The sequence below is a fragment of the Battus philenor genome, unplaced genomic scaffold (genome assembly GCF_028537555.1).
Source record: "Battus philenor isolate CCGP_79_NKW_IND1 unplaced genomic scaffold, ilBatPhil1.0.hap1 SCAF_6, whole genome shotgun sequence".
Taxonomy (NCBI): domain Eukaryota; kingdom Metazoa; phylum Arthropoda; class Insecta; order Lepidoptera; family Papilionidae; genus Battus; species Battus philenor.
In genome coordinates, this window is record NW_027181726.1 from 16194288 (window position 1) to 16207442 (window position 13155).

The 13155-nt window shown below is 37.5% G+C and overlaps 1 protein-coding gene across 1 annotated transcript; it reads left to right on the forward strand.

Moving 5' to 3' along the window:
• Window positions 1–440: 440 nt before the first annotated feature.
• Window positions 441–10738, forward strand: Drep2 (DNA fragmentation factor-related protein 2). Its single transcript, XM_068773686.1, has 4 exons — window positions 441–461; window positions 1563–1659; window positions 8220–8393; window positions 9777–10738. Exons 1-4 carry the CDS (start codon window positions 441–443, stop codon window positions 10736–10738), a joined length of 1254 nt encoding a protein of 417 aa, XP_068629787.1.
• Window positions 10739–13155: the final 2417 nt, after the last annotated feature.

The following is a 13155-nucleotide window of genomic DNA, read 5'->3' on the forward strand; positions in this document are numbered from 1 at the left end:
TGTGTGTGGCTGCCGTGCCTACCTCCACATCCGATAGTGTGGGACGTAAAATTGTTTATTCCGTTACAACTCGTGATGTTCACGTGAAAGGGTGTGTTTTATAATTGCATATATATTTTTTTACGGATTACTCACTCCTTTTTTCTCGTATCACGTATTAAATCGAGATTTTATTTATTTTTTGATTAATAAATCATTACTGTATTTATATTTTTAATAGGAAATCAATCGATTTATATATTAGTTGAAGTGTATACTTTGATTGTACGTAACTTAGAGATTTTATTCGGGTGCACTCGAAATTCATCCTAAACGCTCAGTATTACAGACTATAATGAAGTATTACACTGATAGATATTTATTAAGACTGCAGTGCTGTGGTGAAAGTGGGTCCTTAACGAATTTAGTGAAGTGATTTTTTTTTAATTAAACCGGTGAAAATGATTGTTGAAATACAGGAGGTAACTTTTCAAAGAGTCTTAGAAGCAAATATTAGTCATAAATTAGTGGACATCTCGCATAAATGGACCGCATTCGCATTGAGAAAGCGCAAAATCAAATTATATTAATATAATTCGACTCCACTGCTTTTAAGCCGCATTTATCACGCCAAACCTGTGTATAGAACATTCCCCAGTCATCAATTGACATCAGCTGTATCACTAGAGCATGATATATTACTTTAAACATAATAGACAATATCAAACCCTGATATTAGCACCACACTAGATGTTAAAATATAATAAATAAATATAAAAAAACTTTCTCATTATTTTCCGTATTTTTATTATTTACTTAATAAAGATATTAAATTATTTTTATAATTTAAATTACAACAGTAAAATATTTATAGACTTTTATAATGCAACATGCACATTTATTATCAAAACATGCAAATTAAATTTCAACATTAGTCAACGAGAATAGATACGTCTCGGATTAAACTTTGCCCAGTGCTGGGCCGACTTATAGATTAAAGATCGTGCAGGGTAGCGATGTCAGTAGGTCAACGCACAGTGCGTGGCGCGGGGCGTGTCATTGGGCGGGCGAGGGCGCAGGTCGCACGGGCGTTGCACCGCTGCACCAGTGCAGGCGCTACGATCGGCTACGCGCTACGGAACCGTAGCGTTGCTACGAACGTAGCAGGGGTTACGCCGTAGCGATCGTAGCACCAAATTTATGTACATTTATGCATGACCCTTTACGCTTTGTCATATTAGTTTCATTAGTATATCGGTGATCATGAAATCATATATACATACGTATGTTCATTAATTCTTAGTATTAACTAGATAAATATTCGAAATATGAAATGAATGTCATATTAATAATAAAGACAAAATAAAATAAAAACTGTATTATAAGATATGTAGATCAGTCATTTCATTAATGATATTATAATAAGTGCTATTTAATAAAAAGATAAAGCAATTTTAGAATTCGTGCATGGCAACACATAAAAGCAAAATCAAGAACAGATGCTTTAAAAAATTAAATAATGTTCGACTATTTAAAATTTTATTTTAGCGTTAAATAATATGTATATTTCAAATATTCCGCAGGAGGTTAGAGGGAAGAGGCCTTTCAAGATATGGGACAGTTCTAGGAACGTGAGGAAGGGGCTAGTTGTTACTAGCTTTGAGGAGCTAATACACAGAGGTCAGTAAACAATATATTTCTATACCTCCATTTATTTTATTTATAATATATTTCAGGTATGACAAAAATGTAAATATAAATATTTGCGAATAACATTAACAAGTGTTAATCGCTCAAAAAGTCTTTGTTCGATAAACTTTTTTAACTGTTACGTGGTTTTAACGATAACATAAGATAAATATACATATATATGCGGTGATATACCGTAATCGTCGTGCTTAACAGGCAAATTGATCGCAAATGATCGCAGAGATCGCAGTGTGGTATAATAGTATGGAGGACGCTGTTGCCCATCCTCTGAAAACTTGTCTGTGAGCAATGGCAATCCTATATAATTAACACAGCCTGCGTCCTACGATCGCAGGTTTCAATCCTCTACAGCTAAGCTACCACTGCTCAATGTGAGGAGTGTACAACCTATATCAAATATTATAATTTATAGAAAACAACTAAAAATAAGACATGTATCATAAGATGAAATAAATAAACAAAAGGTACATTATACAGCTTCTATTATTAGTACACCTTATTCAAAAATAAATGACTGACAATGCATTTTGAAATTGGAATTACTACGTATTAAAATTAATTATTGTTACTATCTTTCCCTGCAAACTTTTTACTACCAGAATTCAGCCTGTCATATTTCAATAGATAAAATAAATGTGATGTAACATATTTCACAGGTATTGCTTTATATAGGTGATGGGAATAAGTGTAAAAGCTATTTGTAAGATTTTCTTATATTTTCTTTTATTTAAACATATTTAACCCTTAAATACATACGTTTTATTTATATTTTAAATATACATATATGGTATAATGATAAGTGCACTACAATGCAGGGAAAGATAGAAAAAATACATATATATAATATTTTTTTATACTTATTAAAATAAAAAAACCATATGTTGCAGATATACAACACTATTCATTTACTGTTACTTATGGCGTTTAGGTAGTATGTTGAAGTTTTTTATCATTATGCATTTAAGGCTTTACACCTATTTTAATTCAAACGGTAATTTTGTCGCAGTCAAACTCTTCTATCACCTTCCATGTTTAAAGTTCCTTCCGTGTTAGTTGCTTCGCCGGTCCGCCCTACATTTTCTTGGGTGTAATTTCACAAAAACCATTCTTGATAGTTTTTGACTAAAAGGATTCTCAAATTTATCTATAAGAAATATGGTTTTTGTATTTACCCCTAATTTGTTGGGATCAGGGACTTTATTTACAAAATGAGTTTTTCAATTATTTTATCTTTATTCTTAACTCACTTTCATACATCTCAATTTCTTTTTTTCTTACCTTTTATCCTTCACATTCCTTCTTGCATTTTTTTTTGTTCTTTCATCGCCTTCCTTCCATCATCTTATTACTCTTAGGTGGCTAGGTACATTTCTTTTATTCTTTATTTTATTACTTATCCTATTTTTTAAATCACAGTTTTCTTTTTTCTAAGAATTATGGTTGGAAAAATGTATTTTGTTAATGACCATCCTCTCAACCTCCCTTGTGTGTGGAATTTTGTATAATGTTACCTACCATCTAATCGGAAAAATAATTATTCCTACCAAATTTCATATCTCATAGCCTTAGAAGAGCGTGCTCGAAGTTTCACTGCCAGATACAATTAGAAATGGGTAGATCCGCGGAAGAAATAGGAACACCGACATACATCGAAGAACTGCTCGTGTAAAGTGATAGTGGGCGGGATACATAGTTCGTGCATGGCTGTTCTTGAGTGACGACCACAAGATGGTAGACGTGGTTAGCCCCCCTCCCCCCACAAGGTGGAACGATGACATAGTTATGGTCAGGGGAAGTCACTAGATAAGGACTGCGTAGGACTAATCATCCTAGCGTATCAGGTTAAAAGAGGAGAATCCAATTCCAGAGTGATCATAAATGTTCTAGCACAGAACTAACTGAACTTAAACCTCCCACTGGGAGTCAATAGCCCCCTGATAAGCGGATTAGATAAAAACTCATTCGTAACCCTCTGCAAAACAATAGCAAAATGTGCCATTGAAAGGAACAAAACGCAAACACAATAAATAAATAGAAAATAGATAAAAAAAAGGATAAAATAGAACCAAAGTGATACATAAGACTGTGATAGAGAATAATTATAGGATAAGTAATAATAATGTAAAATAAACAAATATAAAATGAAAAATGTAATAACAAAAGAGGAAAGAATGAAAGATTGAACAGAGCAAAAGAGAAAGTTCCATCTTTCTCTTTTGCTCTGTTCAATCTGAACTGTAGCATGAAAGATAGATAATAGACCGAAAGAGACATTAAAGTACGAAAGAAGAGAAAGAAAATAAAAAACTATATGAAAAAATAAATTGCAAATAAAGTCCCTGTCCCACCATAAATAGGGGTACGAGAGGCCCCCAATAGGTGTCATAAAAAAACCTCAAACTGATACATTAAACAAACAAATTTTTCTTCGAATTTTCTTCCCTGCCGCCGTGCAGTCGCGTGAGGCTTTTGAAAAAGCGCTCCTGCGACTCATGACCGACTTCCGCACACTCCACTTGAAAGCTCGTATATCTTTCTCCGTCTGCAAAAAGATTTTTGTTTTTAATTAAAGCCTTTTAGCAAAAGTATTCGCTCGAGAAGTCGCCATCAGGAAACTGGGTTATAAGTTAATTTTTGGGATTTTTTTTTCTGCTCCAGTGAAATTATTTTTCACTATTAAATGAAAGACTATAGAAATAGTGGAATAAGTTCAAATCTAAACTTTCTACATCATCTGAGAGTAATGTAACGTGAATATTAAACTATAAAACAATTCTAGCATTTATTTTAAAAAAATTAAGTAAAGAACGGAAATTTGATAATCAGTTATTAATATCGTTAATAATTTGTACACAACCAACTCAATCGAGGACCTTCGTTTCGCCTAACAATCAATAATTGAACGGTTTTTCGATTTCTAAAATTAAACAAAATTATCAATAAAAATAAAAATATTAAGTATTATCAAATTTTTATTTAAATGTAAATATTTTTATTTTTTATAGGTAAATGTCATATTTTATTATTTATCATCCTATTCCGCACGAAGACAAATCTAAAAACAAAAAGAAATCATAAAATTTGTTGATCCGATATTTTTGATATACATGTATACACACACACATATATATATACGAGTATATATATACACACATATATATATATACAATACAAAAATTAGTCCGGATTTTTTATAGTTATAAATGTTTTTATATATGCTTGTAGTGTTTGTTTGTATATATATAAATAAATATATATATGTATATATGTGTGTGTGTGCTTTCCATCCCCTGGAAACTTCTTTGTGAGCGGTAGCAATTAATGCACAGTTTGAATTATATACAATTGCATCTTCGTAATCGAACCCGCGACCTACAATTGAAAGTTTCAGTCCTGAACATTGCTACCATTGCTCATTTTTTGCATTGATTTTCGTTAAATGTACTTGTAAATATTTCTTGTAAAAATCTTCCTAATATGAGATTTAAAATTATTCTAAGTAATATTTAGGTTTACTAACATTTCCGATTACTTAAATACACAGTACGAATTGACAGTACAATAGTACTGTAGTATTCCTTTGTTATATATCCAATATTTAACATGGAGAGTGTATATTACTAAAAAAAGCATATTAATTAGTTCAATACATTTAACACTTCATCTTTAGATATAAAGCTCTCAATGTTCTATCTAACACGTTTATTTTTACCTCACATACTCCCTCTCTCACACCCTTCACAAAACCGGATAGCGGAGACTTTATGTCTCGTCGAATGCGGACAACGAGCAACACGAGTGCTGACTATTTTCAGCTCACACCGAAGCTCATCTCCCCAACCTTGAACTTTGAAGAAAAGCCTTTTGTCTCGACATTTTCTGACATCCGACCTTACAACACAACACTAGTGTTTACTTTATGCATTATTATACTCGACTTCCGTCACGACACATCGAGCATCCAACTGAAGTGCATTTTAATTATAATATCTATTTTTGAAATTTATTAATAACTTTGTAGCCGGTTTCTTTATTTAAAACCTACCCTAAGGTGTTGAAGGTAATAAGAAACAGCGAACTCAGTAACAGAACAAAAATATATTTCAATTAAAAAAGTAGTGGACAGAAGGCCTGATCTGATTTAAAACTGCAGGTCGATATGATCTCCCAGGAATGGATTCGTATTGATGCGAGATGCAAATAGATTCAATCTCAATGACCGAAGGTTATTTTAATTATAAAACTCGCACCTGTGAATATATGTCACTGTTATAATATACATATATAAGCATATCTACAATCTGCTACGCTGACAGTAAACACCAAGATGGCTTACGAAGAAGATGGCTAAGGAAGAAGTCGAAAGTAATTGATGAAAGTAGTTGATGTGGTCAATGTTTACTGTCAGAACGAAGTTACAAAATTTAAAACATTGTAAAACGAAAAGAGAATATTATAGAATACATAATGATGGAACTACGAACACAGAAAAAATGTTGAACTCTAACTTATAGATAAACACTACTTAATATTAATGTTTATATAATATTTGGACAACACGTACCCCGTTTGTGTGCGAGGCGATATAAAGAATGTGACAGAAACATATATCTAATAGTATGTCATAGTATGCCAATTACTCTGTATATAATATCAAAGTATATTTATTTTAAGCAGTGGTAAACTAGCGGTCAGGACTTTGACTTGCGATTGTAAGGTCGTGGGTTCAATTCCCAAGATACAATATTATATAGGAGCGTCTTCCACTTTGACCCCACCACCAAACGTTGCATTGAGTCCTCATTAAAGGTGATATGTGCGAACAAGTTGAGGATTCGTATTCGCACAGTCGATGATTACATCTCTTTTATGTTGAGATCTTTAATGATCGAAAATTTGGTTTAATGTCTTCCACGGGATTCTGAGCTTCCATCACCAGCACATCTCCAGTGCTTAAATTTTACGACGCTCCGGCATCATATTAAGTTGTTCTTTAATTTTACAAAGTTATAGACAGAAAAGGTTTATATAGGCTTAATGAGGTAGGGCTTAGAGGAGTTGAGGTAGTAGTCCAGTGGTTGAGGACTGAGACATGCGATCGTAGGTCGCGAGTTCAGTTCCCGGTATACAATCATATATAATTTACACTTTATACGTAAGAAAAGGACCAATATTTAGCCACTTTCGCACATGCAATGGTAGTTGTGCAATAAAGTGCACCGCCCGCCAGCCCGCTGATAAATGCGTATGCGACAAACAGTGCGAATCACACAACCGCCATCGCCAAATTACTCAACACGTTTTTCACCCCTCCACGGGGCATCCTAAGGAGTTATGTTACACCGATTAGTGCCAAACACAAAGTGAGTGGTCCTTTTCTTACTTAGGATGGACATCCGCAAAGTAACGCCTGATTCCATTAAATATACACTTTATACATTTATTACACAGGGAATCTTTCGGCCCCAGATTGCCATTGCTCACAATTAAAAACAAGTTTCTAGAAGATTAATATCAGCATCCTCTGTGTATCATATTATCTAACTATAATCGCCAACCCGCCTACCAAGCATGGTAGTTATGGCATTTTCCCCCATAGATTTATTTGGAGAAAGCATGTGCAGGGGGTATCTATAGTTCCTTGGTAAATAAGTACTTCATGGATTTTTAAATTTACGAATCCACGATATCAAAAATATCATGATATATAAAACATAGGTGTGAAATATCTTATACTTATATAAGTGGTTCATCTGTTAAACCTTTTATCTCCAATTAAACGCACCGGATTGAAGTAAGCAGTTTAGACGCAGGTCAGCGATGTTCGCGCCTAGATGCACCCCTGACCCCTGACCCGTGACCCGTGACTTGTGACCCCATTCCCAGGCTTACGAACTGACCAGTATGTGTCATATAGGCTTTAGTTAAATGCTATTACGAAGCCAAGGTGGTAAACGTTTGGCTTATGTACAATGTTGCCAGACGGTAATATAATTATTTAATATATATTATTCATGGCATTATACACTTATGATCACTTGTGCCAGATGATGCCAGAAGTGATATGTTTGATATAAGTTAGAATCAAATCAAGCTTCCTATATTGGCATCCTTAAAACAAAATAAATAGGTTCCGAAAGCGCCTTTATATATGAAAACCTCACGATAAAGACAGACTAGTATTTTTTTGTGATCATGTTTACAATTATCTATCAGATAAGGTTAGTCTAGATACATGCACCAAATATATAATGGGATCAAGCGTTACCTTGCGGAAGTCCATCAGAGTCTGAGTTGACTCTGTGTTTGGCACTAATCGGTGTAACATAACTCCTGAAGATGCCCCGTGGAGGGGTGAAACACGTGTTGAGTGGTTTGACAGTGGCAGTTGTGTAATTAGCATTGGTTTGCCGCATACATTACATATTTTCCCAGATTCGTCAGAGACTGTCATTCGATTCGAAGTATTAAATGTGTGAAAACAAAGTGTTTATATTATAGTTTAAATCACGAATTATTTATTTAAATAGGTAAAGAGAAGTTGTCAGTAGCGGCCAGCGAGCCGGTGCGGCTGGTGTTGGAAAGTGACGGCACCCAGGTGGAAGACGGCGAGTACTGGCGTACACTACCACCAAACACAGTCTTGCTGCTGCTGCGGCCTGGCGAACGATGGTACCCTACGGGAGTGGACGTCATCAAGGCTGGTGAGTTGATAGCTAGGACAATAAATATCATCATCACCATATTTCCAAAGGCACCGATTGGAAACCATCTGCATCTAGCGTTTGATTCATCCGACGGCCTTTACTATTTTTTTAGGGGTCCTGTAATTACCCTCTGTCACGTGTGGGTTCATCTCATCCTTCACGATTTCTTATATTACAGTTTCCTTCTTCACAATCTTCTATCTTTCTTCATAAGCAAATTGTCAACTGTGCATCACCTTCTTTTCTAGACCACAGTTTGCTACTTTATCACAGTTTTTAATTTACTAAACCTGATTTTGAGTCTTCCAAACATAGGACAGCCAGCAATTACGTGCATCACGGTTTGGTCCATCTTTAGGTCACAAATGCATGAGGATCTCTCTTTGAACTTGAACCTATACAGATACTAAGAGAGGATTCTCTTCCTGAGAGTTCCACACCCGTTTGGTAGATACCAGACGGGTGTGGAAGTCTCAGGAAGCTAACTGGTTCCTCAAGTTTCAGTCTCCTTTCGCTTTCCGACTATGCTTTTCCTCAAATTAAGTAGCTGTTTCCCAAGCCCGGTGGTCCTTGACTGTCTACCTAATTGCCTTATTAGTGGAATTCCTACGTCGTGTTGGCTGATTCGTGTTTTCCACTCCAGAATCGTAAGGCTTCAGCGGCCATCTGTTAGCATATCACCTCAACTTGCCAATCCATTTAATATTTTTTGTGGTTTTGAGAGAACAGTTTTAATCATAGCGGTCGTTGAAGGATCTTTTTTACAGTTCTTCACTCTCTTAGTCTCTTCACATCATCTCAGGTAGACATTCAGTTGCAATTCCAAGAAAACCTTAATTTATTCCATCTATAGAGTAACTGCTCAGTCTCTTCCTCCTCTAGCCTCCCCCAAGGTCTTCCTATGATCTCTCATCTATCTACTTCCTGCTGCTGTTCTAAGGTTTTCATTCGGTAGGAAGGAAGGCCGCCACTTTATGGCTTTCCTCCCTCATAAAACCTAACCGTCTAATATGTCCGGCATATCTAAATTTAATTATTAGCTAATTAAGCTCTTCGTCTCGTTTCTATATTACTGATTTAACATTTTTAAGAAATGCCAGCCTGAAGCTTGGCCATGCCTCTCTTGCATCTAAAACTTTCTATTAAATAGCTTGTGTCCATTAAAAAAACAATTAAGTCAATACGAGAAAGAAATCTTAGGATTAAAATTATTTATGCCTTGTTTCTTCTAATTTATTGTTTATGTCATTAAAAGTGCACATATTTTGGTTAACTAACTTTTAACTTAATAAGAAAATATGTAGAGATAGAGTAATAAGGCTTCGGAAATTTGGAGATATACTTGAAGATTAGTGTCTTATTACCCGTGATCGTTTCCAGCGATCTCGGCGATTCCGAAGATAGTGTGCGAGACGATACACGCGCTCGAGCTGCACGATGAGACGCCTTCATGGAAGATCATGGACAACAAAGGGCGCGTCACGGTCGTGCTGCACTGGGACCAGCGGCCGCAGGCGTCGCCGGCCGCGCGCTCGCCGTCGCGCCAGCCGAAACCCGACCGCAGGCCCTCGCTCGTGATCCAGACCTCGCTGGACCGGCCGCCGCCGCCGCCTCCCCACATCACCGTCGTCAACCACGACGAGCCCGCGCCGCGCGCCCGCCTCGCACGCTCCACCGGCTCGCTCGACCGCCACGTGCACACGACCGACTGCCGCGCGCACGCCCCGCACGCGCCGCACGCCCCCCACGCCCCCCACGCCGCGCACTCATCCGCGCATGCACCCGCGCGCGCACCACCCGACGAGTGCGACTTCCACTGCTGTGCGCTGCACGAGGAGGGCCGTCGCATCGCTGTGCACAAGAGCGTCGCCACTTCGCCCATACAAGACTCGCAGCCGCGCGCCTCGCCGCAGGGCCGCCCCAAGGGACACGTGCGCTTCCTCGACGCCGAGTCCGCGCGCCGCGGCGACCGCGACTCCTCCGAAAGCGAGACGGAGAACACGCTCGTAGAGGACGAGGCGGTGACCTCCGAGAAGTTCCTACTCCTGATCGACCAGCTCAGCGTCGACCAGAAGCGCCACCTCACGATAAAAGACATCGGCATCATCCTCGAGAGGCTGAGCTCGAAGATCCTCGACGTGGAGCGGTTGGACCGCGAGTCGGAGTCGGACGACTGCTACAACTGGACGATAAAGGCGACGATCCGGGGCGACGCGCTGCGCGAGCTCGGCGTCATCTACAACGGCAATTACTATGCGATCAGCGAGCACCCGGGCTACCGGGAGGAGAACGAGGAGGCCGGCGACGAGGGCGAGGAGGAGGAGGAGGAGGACCGGCTCTGATCGGCCCTGTGCGGCGCCGCCGCGCCCGCCGCCGCCGCGCTGCGCCTCGCGCTCTGCCGCGCCGCCCGCGTCGCCGCGCGCTGACCGCCGCACCCCGCGCCCCGCGACCCCCGCCACGTAGCGACACGCGATACTGTTCGACGACATCGAGACGGTCGTCAATGTTCTTAGATAAATAAATAAATTATACAAGTGTTAGCGACGAATTACGAAATATACAAATCATTAATATTCGATAATAATCGGTTACCGCTGGGGATTCCCCGGACGTGCGTTATCATATTTTGTTTTCGGACATGAATTGTACTCATCACCTTTGGCCTAATCGTTAAGATGTTAGTCACGGGAGGTGCCCGACAGTTGGAGCGCGAGTCGACGTAGCTCAAGTCTAACGATCGAAACGACGGACTGTGAAATACTCCAACAATAATACACAATAATATAAACGAATATTTAGACCGACGTAAGCGGTATTAGGGATAGAGACCAAGCGGTAACTGGCCGAGGCAATGTTTGCTCATTTATTCAGTTACACGAACGTACTTGATGGATGCGGCTAGGATTTAGTAGCCGCTAGAGAATGACATACACGCGGATAATCGTCTGATCATAGACAAGTTTTTCAGCTAAGAATGGAGAGTTTTTCGCCAGCGGCGTGTCGAGGGTAGATATGAAATTTCATAATAATGGTAACGCCAAAAAAAAAATAACATTTATAAAATAGATATAATGAATTGTACTAAGTATTTGAAGAATAAAAAGAGGTTGTAATTACAATATACCGTCACCGCATTGCGTCTCCGCGGCGAATGTGCATTGGTAGTTGTAAGTCGGTTCTTTCTATATATATTAGATCTATGGTATCGTAGAAATTATTGTACAATGTTTTTAATTTTTGTATAGTAACAATACGTGAAGGTTTCACGCACTAATGTATGATATAATGATGTCGAATGTTACGGCCCGCGGGCGTCATATTGTAAAGTTACCTTAAGGTGTATCGATAATCGTGGTTAAAATTTTTATTATTGTCTTACGGGAATTCCCCCGCGCTGCGACGACACGGAACGCTGTGTCGCGTTCATTAGTGTTTTTATGTGTGTGGAATTTTTTTAAAACCGCTGGTGTGTTTCGACCTGTCCATATTGTATTTAAGTGGATCATGAAATATATTCCATTTTTTTTTCTCAACATTATTTTCGCGCCAAATGAACGGAGCATAGATTAAAAAAGTTATTGAAATTGTATTAACGTCATTTAATTTTTACTTTCATTTTAAATAACTCTAATATATTAAAATCATGATCATTTTAGTATGTGTAATGGTAAAATATTTCATGGTCAGCTTTCACGCAATATATTATATATAGTTAATAATTCGTACGATGGAATTCTCTAGAATGGAACACGTCTCAACTACAATAGCTGTTTTTTTTTAATAACTTCTTTTCTATACGAATCCACTAAAATAATATTCTTCAAATAAATATGTAATGAAATAATATTGTCTGAAATCGGTCGAATAAAACGTGCGTGTTCTTATTTTGAAATTGAATTTTTTAAACGGTCTCGTGGTTAGGCAAAGGTTATCTTTGGTCACGGCCTTTCAATAATAAACTTTCTAATGATAATTTCTCAAATAAATTTGTAATCTATCATAAATGTTTATTTTTTAAATAATTAATTACGATTTTTGTGTTTCTATGTATGTAAAAATATTAATTCGCTTTTTTAATATTAATGTATGTCCTTTTAGACATTTTGCCCGTTCGTGTCAAGTGCAATGGGATTTCGGAGCGTGTAAGTTTGTTGTATGTTCTTTGAATTTGTACGTTTATTAAAGATTCATTTGTACAGATAACGGATGAGTCGAATGGTGTCACAGGCCGTTATAAAATGTTCAAATGATTTGTGCGCGGAGCGTTGAATAAATGATCAAGATTCACGTGATCGCCGCGCTCACAAATCAATTGAATTGTCTATACGCACACATTAAATTATATCTAGTTATTAAAATCGTTTTGTTTTAAATATTTTTATGTGTATAGAATTAAAGTTTAAATGGATGAAACGATTCCATTAGTGGATCCGCGATGCGACTTAAAAATAAATTGTGTTGACAAAAAAAATTTGGAGTATGGAACGTATGAGTATTAATTTTCATTTGATTTAAAAATCTGAAGAAATTTTTAATTTAGAAAACAAAATTAAAACCTAAACAAGGCCCTTCATGAATCGCTAAATGGCATGAATTTAAACATTCATTCGTAGCAGTGTTCATGTATTACCCGAAAAATATCGGAATCCATGTATCGATTATATATATTCATTAGCAAGGTAAACACTACGGAATTAAAATGAAATAATTATTGTATGGCAACACTATTGTCGCCGAATTTCGAATGTTCATTTGACGT